We start from the raw sequence: 22844 nt of genomic DNA, 5'->3' as shown, positions 1-22844 counted from the left end.
GCGGAACATACATCAGAGTATTGAGCCCTGAAAAAAGGCTGTGATTGAGGAAGATTTAAGCTCGAGGAATCGATCATTTGATTATCAGACCATCAGTGGGTGCACGGACTCACAGGTCAGCGTGACAGTAAAGCACAATTTCATACCTCAATCAATCAGCTTCAAAATTCAATAAAAATTTGAATTTCAATTAAATATTATTCAAATAAATATGTTATGTTTTTCAAGTACCAAAGAACAGTATATATAAAATCGATCTGAAAAAACAAAGGTTTGAGTTTAAAAACTCAACAATACATTTTCTTATTAAATATTTTTATAAGAAATTATAACTATAAACAATTGTAATTTCTCAATCAATTTTTCTCAATTAATAGAGTTTATGTATTTAAGAATTATATAACGTAGTTTAGCACCGAGTAGACCATATCATTAAGTGGGCCATTTTCATTTTAATTTATATTCTTCATATTCAACATACATTTTATCAACCATTTATTATGGAATTTATAAGTAAAAAAGTACATTTACTTTTAGCTATTAAAGCTCTTCAGAAAAACAAAAAACTAAGTATTCAATAAGTTATTCGATTATATAATATACCTTGTATATGTTACGGAGGTACCCGCACCGCAACATGGATTATAAGATAAACCTAAGGCCTTGGTGTTGGAACCTACGAAAACAGCACTGTAGGGACAGTTGGATTAAAGGGTAACGAAAGATAGCGGTAACCGAATCAATAAGCAATGATTAAAAGATAGGTACCTATCTTTTGTTGGCACCTATCCTACAGTAGGCACAGGAGGGATAGCGGTTACAGGTTATCTAGTAAGCACAGGTTAGATAAGCAGTAGTATCATATAGGTCACGGGGCAAGTGTCACGTGATGGATAGACAGGATAGGCAAGCTATCCAGGCTATCCGTGGATAGACAGGATAGACAGTCTACCCAAGCTATCCAGACGAGAACGAAGGTCTATATAAGGGAATGGGTTTCATTACAATGTAGAGCTTCGTGCTCAAGAACAATCATTAGTTTCATTACTATAGTTACGAGAATTGCAACCAGTTACAACCTTATTGAATTCCTACTTGAAGTCTAGTCTAAACCACCTCGAGAGATCTCTAGACACTTCCACGTGACCCTAGAGGCAGCTCCCGTAACAGATATCATCATATTTACTATTTCGATTTTATTCAACTATCTAGCCCTATAATATAGTCTTATTCTTTGTATTGATAGGGTGATTCGGTAGGCCCTAATATATTATATTCTATATCGATAGGGTAATATGACGGAAGGAAAGGGAATAAAAGATATTAGATTTTAAAAAGAAATTATATATTATTAATGTATTATATGAAAAGGTGAATATAAAGCTTATAAGTAATAGATTAGGGGTTATAATAGGATTCTTAAAGGACTTGAAGTATTAGAAGATGAAGATAATTCTTTAAAAGGGATACAACATTATAATTAATCATAGCTTTTATGATATTTTGGAAAGAGTTGAATAAAAAGAAAAGAATTATTATAATAGAGTAGAAAGTGTAGGGTTTTTATTGATATATTAAAGAGTTTAATAGAAGGAAAGTTTCTAGATATAATAGGTCTATAATATAAATAATTCAAAGAAATTGAAAGAATTATTCGAAAGATTGCTTATGAGTTTTAATAAGAAAGTTCAGGGAGGGATAGATTTTTATTTCCTTTTCCTATCTATCTTATTCAATTAGAACTATATACAAGTGCATTATATAGTCTTAGTATAGCTATATAGACCGAATTGATTATAAATTTACTACTACTACTATATAATCTTAGTATAATATAACAATTATATTATTTAGAATACTAAGATAAAGAATTAAAACAGTTTTTAAAAAGGAAGTGATAATATATAGGATTGTGGATCATATGGGTCCCTAAGCGATCCACTAATATGACAGGATCGTCACATTGACAGATAATCCGCGGATAATTCATTTACAGAATAGATAATTCAAAATTTGAATAAATAACTCATAAAACAAATACAAATTATTTGTAAATATTTATCTATCTGTATATCATATAATTATTTATAATCTTTTATAATATTAATATAATTTTATAATTAATATAAAATTAATATAAATCTAAGTTTAAATTATTTTTGAATTAAAAAATAATTTAGAAATAACTTTATATTTTAAACAAAAAAAGTAGAGATTTTCTATTTTTTTTGAAGAATTTATATATCCATAAATTATTTACAAATAATCCATAAATTATTTGTAGATAATTTATATATTTATAAATAATTCATTTATTTGTGAATAAATAAATTATTTGTAAATAATCTATGGATTATTTATATAGAGCGAGTAATTTTAAAGCCTTAATAGATAATTTGTGGAGCGGATTATCCGTAGATAATCCATGGGTACAGATAATTTGTGCGCAGCCTATATCTCTATTGCCACTTGCAGCTGACGCAACCCAAAAAACCACCAAGTCGGCCCAGATTTCATCTTTCTCATACCATAGAGCGCCTGTGATTTTGTACGTTCTTCAAGTATAAATAGACTGCGAATGGTGGGGAGCTCTCATGGGGTATCAGGCTGAAGTTTGCGCTTGTCTGACGCAAGAGTTTCTTGATTCAAGCATAAGATAGATCGGAATTGCGCTGCCTCTAGACAGCTATGTTCATTGAGTGCACAGATTCTTGCAACCTCATTATGAGTAAGTTCGGTGCTACGCACGCTCGATATAATGCTTAGTAGTTGAACAGTCTACATGGTTAGGCATCTCAACTCTATTCAGAGAGATCTCTTCATGGGGTACAGAACCAATTGCACTCTCGCTTGTTATTTAGAGAATGAAAGGCCGGAAGAACATGACGAGTATAATCGTCCCGCTAAGTAATTGAAAAGATCAACGGTGCCAACATCCAGGAATCAACCGTTACCAGCTTCTGATTGTGATGAGGAGGACGAAATCTGATGCCGAAGTGCAATCTAGAATTTTTAAAGAGAACGGCGACCTACTGGCCAGAGTCGAGTGATTGTTTGTGGGGACCGTAGCGCACATTCCGATATATATGACAAACATAAAATTGTATGTGATGACTACAGCACTATTGAAGGAACAATATACATCAGAATCACTCGTCGCCCTCATTGAAAGCGAAAATGTCATAAACAGTTCAGATGGGCCTATATAGCTCGTACAATCATTCTTCATTACCAAAATAAATCCAAAACCTTTCCGACCGATTCGAATGTCATGTTTTCAATGCCCTATCTAGGAATTGACATTCAATCGCACCATCGAAGAAATTTCGCTTCTTCAGTCCGAAACTTACATTTTTACAAGGAGCATTCTATAATATTGCCATAATTATGGGTCATTGTGAGCAATGTTTCTTGTCTTCTATGATTTGCGACGTAGTGTGGACAGATACTGATGTCGTGTTTATAACAAAAGCACATTTCTCTGATCTATTTTTTTCTTTTCCCTCACCTTAACAGTCACCCTGTAGCGTTTCTTTCTACTCGCTCGCTGAATACCTGTGTACACGTATGCAAGACGGCAAAGTCAGTCTCAGCAGGTACTGACGATGCTCTCATAGCCGGACATGTCTCGAGGCGGAAAGAAATTGCATCATTAGAGATCAAGAAGACTGGGAATTCGGTTTCTAATAAAACGAAACACTTTAACTAAAAGTCGCTATGAGTAGCGTAGCCATGATGTGTGCAACTATGACTGGGCTTCAAGAGAACCATTGCATAGTACTGCCCAATTCTACCTCATCGCTTCCAAAGCAATTTCTTTGAAGGTAAGTTACATAGGTCCAGCATAGAGACTTGCTGCAACTTCTGACCAGCGATCGCTCGGCCCATATTCATAAAGATGATGATATCGGGATACAAAAGTGTCAGTGCAGTAGCAGGGGAAAGCTAACATACAGCGTATACGGAAGAAACGGTGAATTCTGAAGTTGATGCCTGATAAATTTAGGTGGAGGAGCATGGTAGTGAAATTGGAAATACTCAAACTACATCGTTTCCCAAGGATGAACGATATTGATTATACTTGTATTTCTCCATGGTCAAGTCTGCCCTTTCCTTGTACTCATTGTGCTCATATATCAAGGGTTGATCGACATAGATGCAGGTGAGATTCAACCTACCTAATACCTTTCAATCTAATACAGAATCATACCGCTATGTAGCATAGACATTCAAAGCTGCATAGTGGCCCAAGACATTTCAAAAAAGGATCTCACTAAGATGTTAAGCAATTCTAAGATCGATATTCCATTTGATACCCTCCTACGAGTATATACAAAAGGGATTAATGACCCCCAGGCGCTCCACTGTAACTCATTTTAAAATCAGCTTTGTGCTCAAAGATTTCTTTGTCGGCCATTGCCTCGCGAGGTTTCTCTATTTCCTATGCATAATACGATTGGGAAGCCAGATTAGGACGATTGATTGACTTTTCCAGACTCCTGCTTCCCTAATTTGGAATACGAGGAAGTTTGAGAAGGCTTCTTTGATTTGAGTTCGAGCATTTTGATATCAACAATATTCTTGCCGCTTCCAAGCAAAGATCTAGTTGAATACATGGAATGGGGTTGCTCGGGTCCCGATGACGGGATGCTGGACGCCTCGGACCTTCTTAGTTGGTATAAAATGCCATACTGGAGTGTTGAGTAGAAGTGACTTTTTGTAAATGTGCCGATGTAGAACGTGGAGAGAGCAGGTATACAGCTAATGATGACATGGAAAAACGTTTCAGCATACCTGATTAGAAATTCATTAGTAACTTTATGAGTGTGCCCCAGCCTCCTTTCCATTCAATTATTGCATAATTGCGGCTTACACAGTGATGATAGCAATCATGCCAACCCAAATAGGATACCCATGTTCTCCAAGAACGCCATAAGTTTTATAGGCTATACCAACACAATCCGCAATGATGATCCTAAAGTAATGTCAGCAATTTCCATTACTGGGAATAAAGAAGGCTTTGAAGGGGGTATTCATATCAAGCACTTGTAGGGCTCTAAAGTAAAAGACCTTATAGATGGCTCGCCTTTTATGACGAGACATATTCAGGGTAGGTACAACAACCATCGGAATAAGAAACAGCACGATGTCAACTATTGTGGAACAGACAGCGTTGGCGATAGCTGAAGAGGAAGTTTCCACGCTCCTTAAAAGGGCAGCTTGAATGTTGTTGACATCACCTCTCCTAGGGGTGTGACAATATATAGCCATTCAAATATTCTGTACCTGTATCAAAAAAAGGAATATATAGAGAGCATAGGAGACAATGCGAACCCATTTGAGAACCCCAAAAATGCGCTTATAAACAATGATGATGGCTGATGTGATGGCAAACTTGACCGGTGATATGAGGATTTGGGAGGCGAATTGTCTCTGAGATCAGGGAGATAAGTATCTTGCCGAGCCACTGTGGTGTTATAGAGGTCTTACATTGGTATATGAGTCGGAGAGGAAGGAAAGGGGTACATCCCAACTGTGTCTTCCAACATTCTACTGCCGCTGATCCCAACGCCGGTAGGTAAGTAAAACGACTTGGTTGATTGTTGTGAAAACTTGGGACCTACAAGAGTAGATAATTCCTCAAAATCCAATGCCACCTACAAGTCCAAAAACGGGGCAATCCAGCAAATGAATTAGTATACATGTTCAATAATTGTAAAGGCTCATATCTCACAGTCGTCAAGATGTAGTCTCCTTTGCTTCAGGCTAGTATGCACTCGAGTGCAAACGCATAGTGTACTGATTGTGATGAGAAATATACCCGTACCAAGAACTGTTGGAGATTGAGTAGGAGGATTGATGAAGTTCGGTGGAGCTCCACTTGAATTCAGGGACAGAGGGGTTTTGTTTGGATCAAGGAGTGAAGTAGTCATTGTGTTTTAGAGTGTCGGGTAGATGCTTCCAAGAATCGAGGCATAATTGCGATCAATAAGAATCAGCTAATGATCTTAGTGTACAAAGTGTGCCTCATACACCGACGGTGGCCAGAAAATGGAGGGTTCAACTTACAACAACCAATTTGGAATTCAAAGGCATACATTATCCTCCAAGCATTGTTTGCTTCACTTTTGTCTAATCATTGCCTGAGACTACAAATATTCGATGGTAGGTGGGGGCTCACACTTTGTGGACAGAAATATGTCATCGCTGTAGCTACTGTACCATTGCATCCTTCAACCCTCTACCTAGAATTGGCACTCAGGACTCTGGCCCGTTGTTGGTAGAACCAGTATTTGATTCCACACCACAGTTCCCTGACTATAATCAATCGTGTTGTATTACTCTTTTGGAAATACTTATTCCGGAAGCCTACTGATGTGCAGTCAGATCAGCCATATCAATTGAACTATTTCGGTGATTCGTCAAAATAGCTATGACTTGTTGCTCCTAGTCAACTCTTGAGGAACCCAATTGTTTTATGGTCGACGAAGCCTTCTTGATGTTCAATATCCCTCGAGTTGCTGTTCTTTGAGAGAATCATACTAGATAAGTGTTGATTACAGCCACGTTCCAATCTTCGATCTCACCTCCCATCTGCCAGTCATTGATTATACTCTTTCTCACCACTGATCTTCTTTAAACCCCCCTTCTCTGCTTCTTGTCTACGCATTTCTTGCCATTACACTTCTCTTTCTCTGTCTCTTCCGCCGCCCGGGCCACCCTCTTAAAGTACTATGGTTATTCCCTGTTCCTGAGAACTACCCTAGGCCGGCATCTCATCGTTGATTGTCAGGTAACGAAGCAAGGCATGTGTTTTTTCAGAATCAAAGTTTCGGTATTGCAGAGAGGTAAGGACACTTGGTCTTTCCTTTTAATCGTGTCTCTTCTTTGGTCATATATGCATAAAAGGGGATGAAGATGGAGAAGAGAGCTGCTGTAGCCCGTCAAGAGGTCCTCCGCTGACGTGAACTTTCCTGAAGCTATGCTGTTCTCTTTGGGGGGGGGGGGGGGGGGGGGGGGGGCAGTGAAAACGATGAGGGTAATGATGTTGCCCAAGAGCCCAATCTTTTACGCTACTTCACAATTCGAATCACCCACCTACTTCGCCGTGAATATCTCGCTAAGAGTAAGAACATAATTCTGTCCTTCTTAGCATCATTAATCTTGCTAACTCTACCTACTTTCAGATTTACACTCTTTTATTCACGATATCTAAGGAAGACTAGACGAGTTTCAACCCTAGACAGGCACGACTGACCCATTTGTCTCTATTTATGAGATTGTCTTCCAGCTCACTATGCGTATGGTTGGTAGCGTTGAGATTGCCAACGACACTGAAAAGCTAAGGAAGACATTGAGGTTATTCGAAGCAATCGAGCAAATTACTATACCAATGAGCATTATTTTCCCCTGGATGCCGACATCCGCCCTGATAAAATGAACCATCGCAGGAGGGAGGCTGTATTACCTGTTCAAAGGTATTATGGACAACCGCAAAAATACGAACCATCGTGAGAATGACGCGCTTCAATACTTAATTGACATGGGTGACGATATCAGACTCATAATCCAGGTCTGCTCTTCACTTCTTCAATGATCACTTTTAGCGGTTAGACTAATGATATCCCTTCGTAGTTCATTGTTGGCGCTGTCTTCGCTGGGCAGCTCAACACCGGCATTAATGCCTTGTTCATGCTTACCTATATAGGTAGTAGCCGGTACTGGTATAATCGTGTGCGCGCCGAAGTTGATGCCGTGGTGGACAAGTATGCACCCGATCGCTCTTTGCCGCTGGGGCAGCGTGTTGAAGCCATTCCAATTGAAGCCTGGGAGTCCGAGTTTCCTCTCCTTGACTGCTGTCTCACAAATAGTATTCGTCTGCAGTTGTTAAAAACTATGTATCGTCGCAACATGGGAGCCGAAGACGTGAAGATTGGTAATGAGATTGTCCCAAGTGGTACCTTTTTGGTATGCTTTTGCGTCATCTTTTTGTCATTTCCAGTCACTAATGCCGACTATAGACCTACCATATCTCAGATGTTCATCAAGACCCAGGCATCTATCTGGGACTGTTGAAATGGGATCCCAGTAGATATTTTGCGGAGCGTGCTGAAGATAAGAAGAAGCCATTCTGTTGAATAATGTGGGGAGCTGGGAGACATCCGTGTCTGGGCACGCAGGTGAGGTTTCATTTTTCATTCACATCCCATCCCGTAGGGTGTTTGTTCTCCTTCGCACTCCCAAGACAAATTTCCTCCAAGCCAGTAGCATAACACAAAAACTTCGCTTCGAGTTTGCTAAATTGGAACAACTCCTTATCGTTGCCATGTTCTTAACTCGATTCGACCACGATACTTGCGATGACAAGGGGACAACCTATGATGCTATCCCTCCCCCAGATCTCAACGCCCGCGCTGCTACCAAGCCGACGGCTTCAACAAGGCTAAGGTATGGGCCCCGAGACTTTAAGGCACAGGATTAAGGAATTAATGTTTGAGTTGACTTCTCATGTGATTCTGCCAACTAATCAAATTGACTTGATTGAGAATACGATTGACGGTCGACCGTGTTATGGATCAAAAACAGGTTAGTATAAACACAAAGTTGCGTCGCGGGTATGCTTTCTATAATTCTGGAATGTACTAAATCAAAAGAATGGTAGATAGTGTACTTGGCCATTAATACTATTGACCAACGGCACTCCCAGTAGTGACACTGAGGTTGACAATGGTGCCGAACTCTCACAAATACAGGAAGTTAGCAATTAAATCCTCCGAATATTATCATTGTGAATAAGTTTTAATCGAGTTTTTTACTTCCTCTCTTCAATCTTACCCGTCCTATTTCTCTCGGCTTTGGCAATCCATTTCCATCGATAAAAAATTGGGGTTTCAATCTCCTAGCTTGTTTTGAAAGAGCTTGAAGTAAATTTCTGCTTACCCATGATCTACGTTGCGGGAAAGCTTCAGTAATAGTGGCTGAATTCGACGAGCCTCGACGCTTGGTGGAAAAGCTTCTTGTGTATATTGTACAGTTGTGAAAAATAGAGCGCAGAGGGGTGTGTGCATGTGAGGTGGGACTGTTACTGTGATTATCTGTATTCCATGTTCTCTTCCATGCAATCTGCAATAAAATGCTGAGCTTTCTGTATCTCATGTATCCTGGTCCCAAGAAACCTCTACGCGAAACTAACCAATACAACCACCCTCCCACCACTAAGATCCACCTTCCACCCCCCCCTCAACTCCTCCAACCCATCCAAAACCGCCTTCCCCGTCACCCCCACCTGTGCCATCTTCGTAACCCTCAGAATTGCCTCACTCGCCCTCGCCATCCTACTCACCGTCTCCACGCTCGGCACAATACTAATCTGTACCTTTCCATCCTCATACCCAACACTTTCAATAACCGCCGCATCAACCTCAAATTTAAATCCCAGCTGCGCGATGTACACTTTCCTCCTTATCGCATCTCTCGGCTCTACAGTCCACGATGTATTTGAGCCAGAGAGGGTACCCCCAAAAGCAATGAGACCTAATTCAGTATCATCCACGACGTAGACACCGGATCCTAATGCCAATCCTACGAAATTCGGTCCATAGTCCCCGCTATATCCATCCCAAGCCATTGTATCGGGCCAGGTATGGAAAGCAGTTGAGGCGAAGCCCTCGTGGTCGATGTTGGATAATGGGCCATTTGTTCCGCCGTATCCGACTCGGAGGAGATATGTTTGAGAGGGATTTTGCTCGAAGTATGATAGGAGTGGGAGGGCATTTAGACCAGAGCCATAGTGATGACCCATTCTTTCAAATCCCATTAACTTGCCTCCATAGCTTTTTTTTGTTAGCTTAATTTATCCACAGAGTTTGATTAAATGTGGAGAGTCTAGCTGACTTACATGAAATCCCAATACCTTCTCGCATTGCCATTCCAGGCCCAATGGCTTACCGTGGGCATGTATCCCAAGATCGTATTAATCGTCTTCGTGACTGTAGCTGTAAAGCCGAAATAGCTGGAAGAAATGAATTAGCGAGAATCAAGTGTGGATGAAACATTACTTACTTGGCCCAATAATAAACCCCCTCCTGCCCAGTAGAATCCCAAGCCATCTCACTCCCAAAAGGAACGGCCTCACTATCCCACAAATCTGCTCTTTTTTTCATCGCAGCTATAACCGCATTCGCCGCAGTAGTATTTCCTTCATTTTGTAAATCCTGCAAGACATGTCCCCAAACAGTCTCGCCCATCAATCCTACATCTACATAGTCCGTGTTTGGACCGGTAGCATAAATAATAGTTTCATAAGCCTGATTCAAATACCATTGCCAGGTCTGCCGAGTGACGAGCGTTGGATAGAATCTGGCAACGCGATAGAGAGCCCAATAAGCAGCAGTAACATGAACATAATCGTAGGTTCTCTCGATACCATACGCAGTCGCTTTGTCCCAACTCCACCAATTGCTCCAGTCGATCGAAGATAGATAATTGTAGGAAACAGCACCAGATTGGTAGTAAAAGACACTTTTTTTGACGCTATAGTCAGAGTTCTGGAGATTACCCCATAATGTTTGTGTGATGAATTGTTCCAATTTCGTCACCTCAGCTGCATTGGGTGAGATTGCTTGTTTCATAGTTGCAGCAAGCCAAGATCCGGCTCCTGCTTCATCACTCAATCCAGCGATCCAGACCCTTGGATCCTGAAGAACTTGAGCATCAACTGAACGGTCGTATGATATGACAGATGGTCCTCGACCGAAGGGATCACTGGTATTGGAAAACCATTGCTTTGTTGTTAGGAATGTGCCCAGCGTAGATATGGCAGAGGGTGCTGAAAGAGTAATGGCATAGTTCACCGTTTGTACAAGACCATCAGAATATATAATTGTTACTCGTACTCTTCCAAATGCAGAGGAGCTAGGGGTAAGATTATACTTATTGGTGGCTGTAGTGGTAAATGTGAAGGCTCCAGCAGGAGTCGATGTAATGGAAGAGACAGGTGAATTGTGTTGCAAGAACAATTGAGCTGTGAGATCCTGTTATATGTCAAAAATATGTCTGGACACAAATCAATGTCATACAAATGAAGGGAACAAAACTTCATCAGGGATGTGTCAAATATACACATAGGATGAGAGATGCAAAATGATTGGGTTATGGGAATGGGAGTTCGAAGGTGAAAACCATATCACTTACCTGGGGAATGATATATCCCGGTATACCAATAGCAACAGGAGTTCCTGTGTTTGCTACAGTGGTTTCGATATTGCTGATACTGCTTGAAGTAGAAAACCTCAATCCCTTTGTAATCGATTGGCCTTTCGAGAGCACTACGGATGTACCAGGATTCCAAGGGCTCGTTCCATTCCATTCATTCTGAGTGTATGCTAGAGTATAAGTTTCCCAAGAATAAAACCCTTCAAATGTTTGGCTTAGATAGGATAGGTCGGTGTCGGGGTCTTCGTCCAAAAACCGCCATCCTTCGAGGGGTGTATGTCCCAATGGTGTGACTACAAGCGCTGGACCCGTTCCAGATAATGGAGTCACGCGTAGATAGCCACCGTCAAGGCCAATGTTTGGATCCACGAGGGAGCACATTCGCTGAGTGTCTACTGCTGTTCTATTTGTGAAGATGCTATTGAACTCGATAGGGAATCCAAGTGCTCCGATTTCAATGCTGGTGTCACCCTCATTGGTTATAGTAAAGTTGAGATTAATATCTGCACCGCCAGCGGACCAAGCTCTCGTGATGTTCAAAGGAATTCCTGATGGTAGGGTTGGTGCGAGGTTCGCGGAAGTGGCACCAGTGGAAGTCACCGCATTTCTAGCTGCAGCGGAATCGACACTGATCCAGGAAGTGGATCCAACAGGTCGATACCTGAGTGTAATATCACCAACATGATAGTTGCCATTTTCGTTTCTTTGTGAGAGGAGATCAAAAGGGGAGAAATCGAATGTTGTCAAAGACTTTGGGATCAAAGATACAAGTGTCTGACTCGAAGAATTCAATCTAGCGTTCAAATCACCAGAGTTGAGGGAAACATATTTACTAGAGACTGCCGTGAATAGAAGACTGGACAATCCGATGATCTTGTGTAGAAGAAACATGATTTGAGTTGTGCCAAAGTCTTGAACGATGAGTCAAGACCGTCAACATAAACTTTTTGGAAAGGAGTCCATGCAACAGCAATAACAAAGGTCTTCATCTCAACTTATAAGCAGTGTTACGAGGCATCATTACATTGCTTCTCCGAGACGTTGAGCATGTTAATTCTAACTCTGTAGTTGGAGCGCGAATAGAATCTAAAGCAGGGGATTTAGCCTGTGTAAATACGAATGGACAATCAAAAAAAATGGATCCTAATTTAAAATGGCAACTGCCAGTTCGATTTAATGTGGTGTGAAGTCTCGCCATCATTGTAACTTAGAGGATTCGATATACGAAAGTCAATGACCTAGATATGAAAGTGCACTTCCCTGTCAGCCAATTTACGGACGAAAGTTGTAGAGCTCTAGTAATATAACAATATCGCAAAAAGCCAATCAGAATAGAGTAGATTAAAGTGATTCAAACCCCCGCAGCTTCCACCTGCCTCGTTTAGCGATCTGCAAAAGCTTAAATCTTATCGGCAGTCAACCTTGTAAAGCTGTTCGGAAATTACGGAATCGCTGGAGAAAGAGGTGTACTGTCGTAAATCTCGCGATTTCGCTATACAAGAATCCAAGATTAGAACCAAGATGTATCGCTGGATACATGTTGATTAAAACCAACCCGAAATACACAGATTGCTGCATTTGAAAATCATATCTCCCTGACTTTGCTTCACTTAGTGATATACATCGTGTCATCTGTGCATCGTAAGATAATTGAAGGACATTTCGCCGAGACCAACGGAACAATCGTCGCAAACAGTGATTGATCGATCCCGTTGTGTTATAGGACAAAGTACCTAGGTACCTATTGGAATGTAATTCGGCTTCCACGAAACATTGCTCCTGGAAAGTGGAGGGGGATCAACCTTACATACTGGATGGAAATGTATACTAGGGTATGGAAAGTTTAATAAAGAACAGGAACATCCCAAAGAACGTGGTACTCCTATCACAGTGCTGACTAAGCCATGACTAAGCCACAGACCCGAAGCGAATGCGAAGTCCAAGACACAAACACAAACACAAACACAACATTCCGGATGTCACAGAGATAATCAGATGAAACCCATTCTATCTTTCAATCCCACGAGGCGACTTATGCGAGTCAATGCCGTGGTTTAATGGCGGGGGTGAGCCGCGCTCTACGGACATCAACCTTAACCCAACGTCTTTACTCCGACTATAGTACTCGATTTCGAAGCCGCAATCCTGCCAAACTATAATTTGGGGAGCAGCGTTGAAGGAATTCAGATGGGGGTCTGACAGGCTGATTGTAAATATGTATATGGGGTCGACATCGGAGACAAGGCTGAGAGAAGTTGGGAAGGATATTGTGTAGCTTGAAGCTGGAGAATGGTATTTCCAGAAGTTTTAAAGGAACTATGGTAAAATTGCTCACATTGATTTCGATGCTAGTGTCTATCTCTTGTATATTAATGAATTTATATACGATCATGATAAGAATGCACAAATTACGATCGTCATCTACGTCACGTATCTGACGAAGCTGTCCATAATCACTGAATCCAGCACCAATTTGGCACTTAGTATCGGAAACTCAATATCAGAAACCGAAGCCAAAAAATTCGGTTCAATATATGACTGTATAATGTTTCTTTCTATGTTTTGCCCAACACACTTTTTCGCTCGTCGACAAACACGCCAACCGAGAAGCTAAGCAGACCAGCACTTTGGCGCAGCAGTCAACATTGTCACACCCGTTCTTCAAAATAAGTCCAGCATTTAAATGACTTGTCCTCCGACCTCTTAGTTGAAGGCAGCAAGGTGTGCATCACCTGGATTTATTTGAGCCTGGAACTGCACCTGTTGACCAATTATATTAGTGACTGATCGTTCCGCTGGAGGAAGTGAAGAGTGGATATGTAAGAAGCGTAGATTTGGATGTATGTCTAGGTTTGAACATTTACAAAAAAAATTCAAGTAACAGTAAATATATAGGAATAACAAGCTCGTCAGATACTGATATGTATGGGCCTTGTCACAATCAAAGATAGCATTTAATGGTGGAATTAGCCAAGTGTAAATTTTGATTCGAATGATTCTGCTAGCGATACGCGATCAGTGCCCGATCTCACGATCCGCTCCTTATATATTGATGATACATATCTACAACTAGATGCCCTCAGTCTATACTTAATTCATAACCACTGCTCTAGTGTATTAAAATTGCAACTCGTGTACTCCTCCCACGTCATCCAATCAAACCCGTACCCAGTAATTGTTGGGTCTTCGGCAGATGGATGATCTGCATCGCAAGACTCAGTACTAGGCACCGGAATATCGTACTCTGTTAAATCTATATTAAACGTTCCTTGAGACGAAGAGGTTGACGGAAACCCCCAGCTGTGTGGTATCAAACTCGGAGATATCGATATGGTGTCATGAATACCATCGGGATAAGTCGCTACCAGCCCAGGCGAGCCTTTTGTTGGGTCCAACGGTACCATCATATCCATCAAAAAGTCTAGGCGTTCCCAATTAGATGGCGACTCGTCGTCATTGCGAGGCAGTTCGAAAGATGAGATCTGATGTGTCGAATCAGTGTTGTTCAAAGACAGCAAAGAGACTGATCTGCTCGTTGAATGCTGTGGAGATATGATGGGAGTGCTCGGAAGGTAGTCTATTCCATGTTAGATACAGAGAAATGTTGCTAAAGCTTGGTTGTATACATACTTTGGGAAGTTGTTGATGAAGAAACTTGCAACGGCTCAAGATCTTCCGCAATGCAGAGCGGCACTCGAGCTGTAGATACATATGAGCTCTGTTGGCTTTGCCGAGAGCATTTATGCACGCAAATACGTATGAGCCATTTAGAGCAGTATTGACACTGTCTTCTTCCCTTGCTGATATCTGCGTGACATCTAGTATTATGTTGTACCAGATTTTTGACCACACTGTTGCAGAGCGGGCATCTCTCTAACTCCTTGTGCACTGTCCGAGTATGAATATTAAGATTGTGATTCGCTGTAAATGTCTTAAAACATTTTTCACAGTTGTATAGCGGGGTTGCTTGGTTGACTGAAGTAGAATTCGCCATGATGTCGTGAATCAGAAAGGTAGTAAGTGAAACGGGATGTAAAAGTATTGAAATATCTTAATGTAGCAGAAGTCTCGGTAAAGCAGTCGATCTGAAGATTTTGATTTGAAAAGAGCACCCATCACCACTTAAACGATTTGCGAACATCAAATATGCCATAAGACAGCAAGGTCAAAGCCAGCAAACATTTTTCGACAATCGAAGCCTGTGTATTGCTCGCGGACCCGAACCCGTCTACTGCACGCTTCCATCTCGATGTTTTAACTTCCAGTATTCCGGCGGATTCAAATTAAGCTTTAATGCGACGAGACCTGCCCAGCCCGACGGAATGGAGCATGATCAAAGAGACAGTGGAAATGAAACTGTTTACTTGCCTCTTGTTCAAAGATTACTATCACAACAGAGAAACATGACAGAAAGATCCCGTCGCTTGAGCAGATACACAAAGAACAAACCGATCAAGTCCGGCTTAGCGTATCTCAAAATCCGCTCCAAAATGTGATCGGATGAACATTCCGAGATTTCTGGTACATTGTGGCTACAGTATCAGTACTAAAAATGACAGACATAGGAACGCGAGAATTGTTTCCCCGCAAGACCCAGCTAATACTACCTTTATCATTGCTGCATGATAGTGCCACAAATTCTCAAATCGGCAAGTACCCGGTCCTTGTATCGACTGCATGTCGAATGGAGTCCATGGCAAGAACGGTTCGCTGCAAGAGTCTTGGTAACTGCCGAGCCTGTGGCTGCTTCAGGTCCTTACTCACATTCAATATGCAAACGCAAGCAATCTAACTGGCAGAGAGAATAGAAATCGTTTGCTATACCAAGGAGGCGAATCTGTATTTTCCTGAAAGAACTTGAGCCACGGCCTGCCAAAGAGATGCTGCAGCTATGTCCTGCACTCTCTCAAGGGGGACTGGAAAAATCAGCGAGGCGATTCATGTAAACGCAAAAAGAAAAAAGAAAAAGGAGATGTAATGGCATTTAGATTCATCAGGATGCTGTTGACTTGAGAACGGTTTTCGCTCATACAATCCCAAGAAATTTTGGGGAACTGATGGTTTTGGTAGCCAGCAAAGTCATGGATATGTAGCATTAAGAAGTTATCAGTGAAATCAAAGCACTCATGTTCAGCGAGAGATTGGGGACTAGAAATTCTGGTGTGGGTGCCTTTGCAGCTGTTGTATGAGAGAAAATTGTAATGCGACAGGGAAAAGATCGCCTCACGCCTCGCCGGCACTTTTGTGACGACTGCGGGGTGAGTTCAAGGGGCAGTAGCAGAGATAAGGAATTGAATTCCACGTAGAGTTTGTTTGTAGCGACAAGAGCCAGTGATGGGAACTCGTTTGCTTTTTTTTTTCCAAGACCTCCAGCTGATTTCGCCGGCGTCCACATAACGGTAGCAAGGATGAGTGGACGGAAATCAAGTATTGTTGTGGCTGCAAGTCCATTCTTTTGGATTGCATATTCGGGACGGAAGAAGTTCCAGCTTGGCTGACTAGTAATCAAGCCAATGAAATGAGAAAGGCTCCTGGTAAGTAAGATTTCCGACTTTTGATCAAGCTGGCTACCCGACTCAGGATACATGTATGCTGTGACATGGGCAGGAAATCCTATCATTGAGATCAAGACTGTGAACTTACTCATGCGTCGAACTCGGCCTATCCGGATTGGACAGTGGGAAATTCAGAGAAATTCAATCAGAGCTAATTCATTCCAAGAAACTTCACGTGTTCCTGACCTGAAGTAAGTATTAAAACGTGACCAACCTAACAAAATATTGTGACTAGATCGTGAGAAACCTGGGTGATGACAAATTCATGGTATTCAATTATTAAGTCGTCATACTCGTTATTCATGTTGGACTGTAGCTCTGGACGGATTGTGTCAAATCTGCATGATCAGTATGGATTGCTCTGCGACCTACCACATCAAGAACTGAGCCCTTCGGTTATACTATTATTTTATCAGATGAGTAAGACAGAAACGGGTTGTTGCAGACCAATCAAATAGTAGTACTGATTGAAATAACAAGTTTGGGTGTAGAGCTACCACAGAGCAAGCCCTGCATGAGCAAAATAGGTCTGTGGTATGACAAAACGCGCCCAACTTGAGATAACGTTGCCTCATTTGTAGCACGCAACACATCGAACTAGAGCCTCCATATAAATCAATTATGAAGTCAGAATTTTCGGCTCTTTTACTTCGAACAATAAGATTGAAGAAGCATTGTTGTCTTGGTTTATCTCCCGTGGTAGCTGCAAAAACAAGGATAGATACAGTGTTTGATTGTGTTGATTGGAGTATATGGTGAATTTTATCAAAGATTACATACCTCAAGCCACATTTCAAGGGGTTTCGGGGCATAATGATGCCTGATGAGATAAATCAGAGAATTGAAAGATAAGTCGGGTACCCTACTTTCGGGCCACCCTCCTTTTGGGCCACTTTTTACACCAAAAATGGAATTTTTAACTTTCTTATTTATAAATAGAATTTATTGAAAATTTATCTATATATAATTCAGATCAATTTTAATTTAGCTTGAAAATTTCAGATTTTTAGGAATTTTCTATATTGAAATCTAAAGCTTCAAAATATTGATTTTTAAATTTGTATCAGAATCATATATAAATTTGAAACTTTTATAAAATCTTTGATAACTTTTTAATAAAAATTATTAAAAATAAACTATAAAATTTTATTATAAATTTATAATATATTTATTTTGAAGGATTTAGAAAAAAAAGAAAGTTTCCTATAAATAAATATTTAAAAGAATATTCTCAAAATTATAGGAATTATTTATATTATTTCAAAATCATTATATACTATGTCTTTATATCTGTTAATTTTTTTGAATTTTCTTTTGAATTTCTATATAAATTCAAGTTCAAAACTTTCAAAAAGATATATAGTTTTCTTTTAATGATTGTTGTTAAAAAGTTATTAAAGATTTTATAAAAGTTCTAAATTTGTATATGATTCTTATATAAATTAAAAAATCGATATTTTAAAGCTTTAGATTTTAATATAGAAAAATCCTAAAAATCTAAAATTTTCAGATTAGATTCAAAACGATCTGAATTATATATATACAAATTTTCAATAAATTCTATTCTTAAATAAGAAAGTTAAAAATTCCATTTTTTGAGATTTTTGGTGGTAAAGAGTGGCCCAAAACAGGGATGGCTCGAAAGTAGGGTACCCGACTTAGGGAGTACAGCAAGATCTAAAATGAGATCGTGAATGATGGTTGAGATGATAGACAAGCATCTTCCTTAATTGCCGTAGTGGAATGAGACGGAGCTAAGCTTATAACTCGATGAAGATATTGTAGATTTAGATGCAGTCTTCCTAAGCTTATTTCATTATTGTTTGTGTTCGAAGGACGAAATATCGGTAGTTGCTCGACTGTCAGAAAATTGTGGGGCATTGATCCACACATCCTTACCGAAAAGTAAATTATCATACTCATTCGAGACCTTTGATGGAACAGTCAGTTCTATCGAAAAATGAAGTTGGATTCCATGGTTACATTGACACTACTGTCTCTTAGTGACGTTAAATTGTCAATAAATGATGCTGTAGTGGCGATGGTATGCTGCTCCTCGATGCTCTGTTTACGTGGTCCCTAAATTAACTAGGTAGGTTACCACAGATACCGTCTATCAACCTGGTTTCCTTTGAAATCTGATGCTCCCTATTTGGAAATGAATTTAACTGGAAGTTCGGTGGCAATTGTGGACGGTCACATAGATAGGACTAATGTGTAAAGATAGGTGAGCATTAGAGGTAGCAAACGGGTCACGAATCCCCCGTCCGATTGATGCCAATGTTAATCAAGTCTTTGACGAATAACAACAAGATTTTTCTTCTTCAATTTTCATGTGAAATGGTATTTTTCATGTGACATGGCTCAACATACGTGATTGTGTCACTTAAAGGAATTGCCATTGCGAACACGGTGACGAAATCGAGACGTTGATTTTTTCTGTCTTGAGTCATCCCTACCTTCATTGAATGATGGGAGACTGAAAGCATCAAACACTTCAATTTCGAAAGTCTCATCACATCTTATTCCTCTATACGGGAGTTTATATTGTGTATATCTTCCAAGTTCCACCTCAGCCTCAAAAGAAACCGCATTTCGATTGGGTCCACCACGAGCCGGCGACTTATCTTCCGAGGTATCTGGCAATTAAGAATCAAGGGAGCTCTCTCGGATGTGAATGGAATGGAATGGTAGAGGAAGATGGCCATTGCTCCGTGGGGATTGAAGTAAGGCGTGGTGAATGTTGATAGACCATCTGCGACTTGAACAGCTGGTATAAATGTAAGTTAGAATCAGATTCAGTGAGTATGAGTGATGAAGATAGCTTTTTCGAAGAAAGTAGCAGAACTTATCGGTAACTTCTCTATTAAAGACGGCAGACGCATTTACTACAAAGGAAGTAAGCACAGGCTCCCTGCTTCATCTTGAGTTGGTCAACTGATCGAAGTCATACTGGCCTTTTAGGTACTGATCATGAGATAGTAGCAGCAATATTTAGCCCACAAGATGACGCGAAGAAGCCAGTAGGAATTCACTCCAGCGTTGCTGCAAAGAACAAGAGTTTATTCTCTCTTGTATCAAAGAAGAAGTTCCAAGATAGCTTCACTCGTGAAAACACATTCTGGGTTGAGTAAAGAAAGAACAACAGCTGTTTGTGAAAAGAATGCAAACTTGTGCTTATGGCAATACTGTGAATGTAGATGAACATTTAACAAATGGCCATTGCCTCTGCGTTTGAAGATCATTGAGCAGTTACTTACGAGGCCTGGACTACTGGCTTGCCACCTTCGTCAAGCAATCCGGAAGCACTTGCCTGCCTGATTGGCCATTACTGATCAGCTAACTATTATCGAAATGTTTATCCAGATGGAGTATCAAATATATCCTAAGATGGTACGATGTCCAGATGATGTTTGCGACGTAACCAAACATCCTAGCATCTGACAACCATTCGAGCAATACTTATGTAACGATAGATACCATCCATTCTTTCGCACTTACGGTCATCCAATAAAGATATCATCAAGATTTACTCTTACAATCAACATGCTACGCTATTTAAAATGAAGCGTTCCGACATCCATCACCCTTGCGAAGATGTCGGCATCCTCGAAGAGAGCTCTATCTTCCACAATCCTATATCTCAAGTGTAAATTTCTATGTCGCTCTTAACCTATTGATATACTCAGAAGACGAAAGTCTCGCATCAGGTTACCACTAAGTGAACAACAGGGTCTGCAGAGACGTGTGGCGTAGCTGCCTAGTAGGAAGAACGCGAATCATGCGCGTGAACAGGTGATCAAGCAAGGATCTTGTGTAACCAACGCAAGAAATCTTTAATCTACTGAGGCAAGATGCAGGAATTAATGCACATAGGGCTTATTAGATGGGCAGATGGAACTCCATCATCCAATCATATCACTAGAAAATAGTTTGGAGCCTTTCCATAAATCGTGGTTGTAGATTGAAGACTACTTACTACCAGAATCCAATTTCATCGCCTTGCTCTAGCTTGTTTCAGTACTGTTCTAGAAATCAAATCTGAAGATGTAATAATCTTACCTAGCTTTAGTCCATCGAATCACAATTTGGGGAACCGTGGCGTGGTACCACGACATTGCACTACGATTTCGAACTTGGAACTGATATCTCATTCCCAATTCATTCCAAATGTCGTTTTTAGATTGCCCAAAATAGGCACATTACTTTGTAACCGAAACGGTAGGGGATTACCTATTGACCGATTTCCCTTCCCCTTGAAGGCGTATATAACGAGTGACTTCTGACGTTCTCAATTACAAATCATCTGCTTTGATATCCCTTCTTTCTGTGCCCTTCTGTCGAGGATTGATTCCATCATATTATCCAAAATTTGGATGACCAGAATTAAGGAACTTTAACATCTTGGGATAAAATGCTAGTCGTGTTTGAGCCGAGCACGGTCTTGCGAAAGGTAGATGCGTGGTCTACTTTCAAAGTCGTCTATTAGCGAAGGTCTCATCCCGAGTTCTTTCTCATTGCGAAGAATTGACGGCCTGGATTCTCTTCAAACTTGGCTTTCAACGTAAGAAAAGGTGAGATAGAGCTATTTAGCTCATGTCTCATGTAACCATTGTTTGCTACTGGTAAGGATAAATTTCATTGATATCTCCTCAAGTTCCCCGGGTTTACATCGTTTCTTCTCGAGAATATTTGTTTGAGGGCTCAGCAAGCACTCTGAATTTTCGCACTTCGGTAACCAATAACATGAATTGATTAGACTCGCGAGTCTATTTATCTTCCGTCAGAGTCTCGGAGTGTGCTCAAGTGAAGTGTGCACTAGCTTGGTGGATAGTAATTTTCGTGTTGCCGGATACAGTCCATCGTAAGACTTTAAATCTGAGATGTACATATGTTTCTAATGATATTAGAAACTTATTATGAAGTGTCATTCCTTGTTGGGTTCTTCTTTGGTTGCCTTTCGTACTACTCTTCTCCATGTTGAACTGTTTGCAGCTAATCCGAGGTCAATCGAGTGGCTCCTCTCCTCATCGTTTTGAAACAGTGTTGTAAAAACAAAGATCTCAATGTCTAGTTGACGTGAGCCCTTTCCTTAGGGGGTTCATAATCGAATAAATGTGTTTGAGATGGAACGTTGAAGATGGCAAGTCGCCTTGTTATCTGCGCCTCAAAGTCTCATTATCTGATGAAGCTAGCATCGCTAGACATTATGGCAGAGTCCGACTAGATGCAGTGTCGCAGATGGATCTGTCTGACAGGCCCAGCTGTGAGAATTCTTCAGCTTAAATTACCTTTCCTCTATGTTATTTGATATGGGCTCCCTTACCTTTCGTACTATATTGAGCTCGTATCCCATAGAGCTGAAACTAGGGCTGAGCAAATAAAGGTGAGGTGCTGAGTTTCTGGTAGGCGTTTGTCAAGCCCAGAGACCAGGGTGAAGTGACGTTTATAGAGATATTAATGAAGTTAACGAGTGGGTATCTTTGAAGCATTGACTTGGGAAAAGACAACGGAGAAAAAGCACCCACTTTATCAGTTGAAGTGCGGGAATAGATAAAGGTGTAACTTGACAGTCACCTTCGTCTCTACTCTCTCCTACCAGACAATGATGCGCTTCAACATCTTCGGTGCGGTAGCTCCCAAATGGTTCCAATGGCCAGGGAAATATTCATTGTCGTGATGCAAAGAGTATGTGCATATATCGTTTCGTGAAGCTTCGAAGCCAAGACTCAGTCTGTATTTGAAGAATGATGTTGCTGGTTGCTAGGAAAAATGCACAGTAGTTTTCAATAGTTGGTTCTCGAGCGTCATGCCGAAGACAATTTTTTGAGCGTTATTCCAAATATCGATTCTACTTTTGACTATCAATCATCACCGAAGTTGTTGGTATTTCAAGCACAAGTTTTAAGATGTATAATCATGAATTCGCTGGATCATACTATATCAAAGTTGTTCTTTAGGTTGCTGGCACTTTTCAAGCGATTCAAAGAATCTCAACAATATTGGCTATTGGTAAGTTTGAGTTACACGCATGGCTGATAGTCTAGTCTCATCCAATCCCTTTATCCTGACGCC

At 40.5% G+C, this 22844-nt stretch overlaps 5 protein-coding genes across 5 annotated transcripts; 1 reads left to right on the top strand and 4 right to left on the bottom strand.

Moving 5' to 3' along the window:
* Nucleotides 1–4469: 4469 nt before the first annotated feature.
* EAF01_008509 (uncharacterized protein) lies at nucleotides 4470–5103 on the bottom strand (the record flags this gene model as incomplete). The annotated part of the gene is made up of 3 exons (XM_038916765.1): nucleotides 4470–4794; nucleotides 4874–4946; nucleotides 5004–5103. 3 exons carry the CDS (start codon nucleotides 5101–5103, stop codon nucleotides 4470–4472), a joined length of 498 nt encoding a protein of 165 aa, XP_038768127.1.
* A 2380-nt stretch (nucleotides 5104–7483) lies between these two features.
* EAF01_008508 (uncharacterized protein) lies at nucleotides 7484–8138 on the top strand (the record flags this gene model as incomplete). The annotated part of the gene is made up of 3 exons (XM_038916764.1): nucleotides 7484–7573; nucleotides 7636–7968; nucleotides 8022–8138. 3 exons carry the CDS (start codon nucleotides 7484–7486, stop codon nucleotides 8136–8138), a joined length of 540 nt encoding a protein of 179 aa, XP_038768126.1.
* A 1040-nt stretch (nucleotides 8139–9178) lies between these two features.
* On the bottom strand, nucleotides 9179–12105 carry EAF01_008507 (uncharacterized protein; the record flags this gene model as incomplete). Its single annotated transcript, XM_038916763.1, has 4 exons — nucleotides 9179–9833; nucleotides 9899–10012; nucleotides 10063–11033; nucleotides 11194–12105. The coding sequence occupies 4 exons, from the start codon at nucleotides 12103–12105 to the stop codon at nucleotides 9179–9181; spliced, it is 2652 nt and encodes an 883-aa protein (XP_038768125.1).
* Nucleotides 12106–14309: 2204 nt separating this feature from the next.
* On the bottom strand, nucleotides 14310–15208 carry EAF01_008506 (uncharacterized protein; the record flags this gene model as incomplete). The annotated part of the gene is made up of 2 exons (XM_038916762.1): nucleotides 14310–14791; nucleotides 14845–15208. 2 exons carry the CDS (start codon nucleotides 15206–15208, stop codon nucleotides 14310–14312), a joined length of 846 nt encoding a protein of 281 aa, XP_038768124.1.
* Nucleotides 15209–16309: 1101 nt separating this feature from the next.
* On the bottom strand, nucleotides 16310–16801 carry EAF01_008505 (uncharacterized protein; the record flags this gene model as incomplete). The annotated part of the gene is made up of 1 exon (XM_038916761.1): nucleotides 16310–16801. The coding sequence occupies one exon, from the start codon at nucleotides 16799–16801 to the stop codon at nucleotides 16310–16312; it is 492 nt and encodes a 163-aa protein (XP_038768123.1).
* Nucleotides 16802–22844: the final 6043 nt, after the last annotated feature.

The sequence above is a fragment of the Botrytis porri genome (genome assembly GCF_014898465.1).
Source record: "Botrytis porri strain MUCL 3234 chromosome Unknown BPOR_011, whole genome shotgun sequence".
Classification (NCBI taxonomy): domain Eukaryota; kingdom Fungi; phylum Ascomycota; class Leotiomycetes; order Helotiales; family Sclerotiniaceae; genus Botrytis; species Botrytis porri.
Note: the sequence above shows the minus strand (reverse complement) of the source record. Positions and strands in the feature narration are given on the sequence as shown.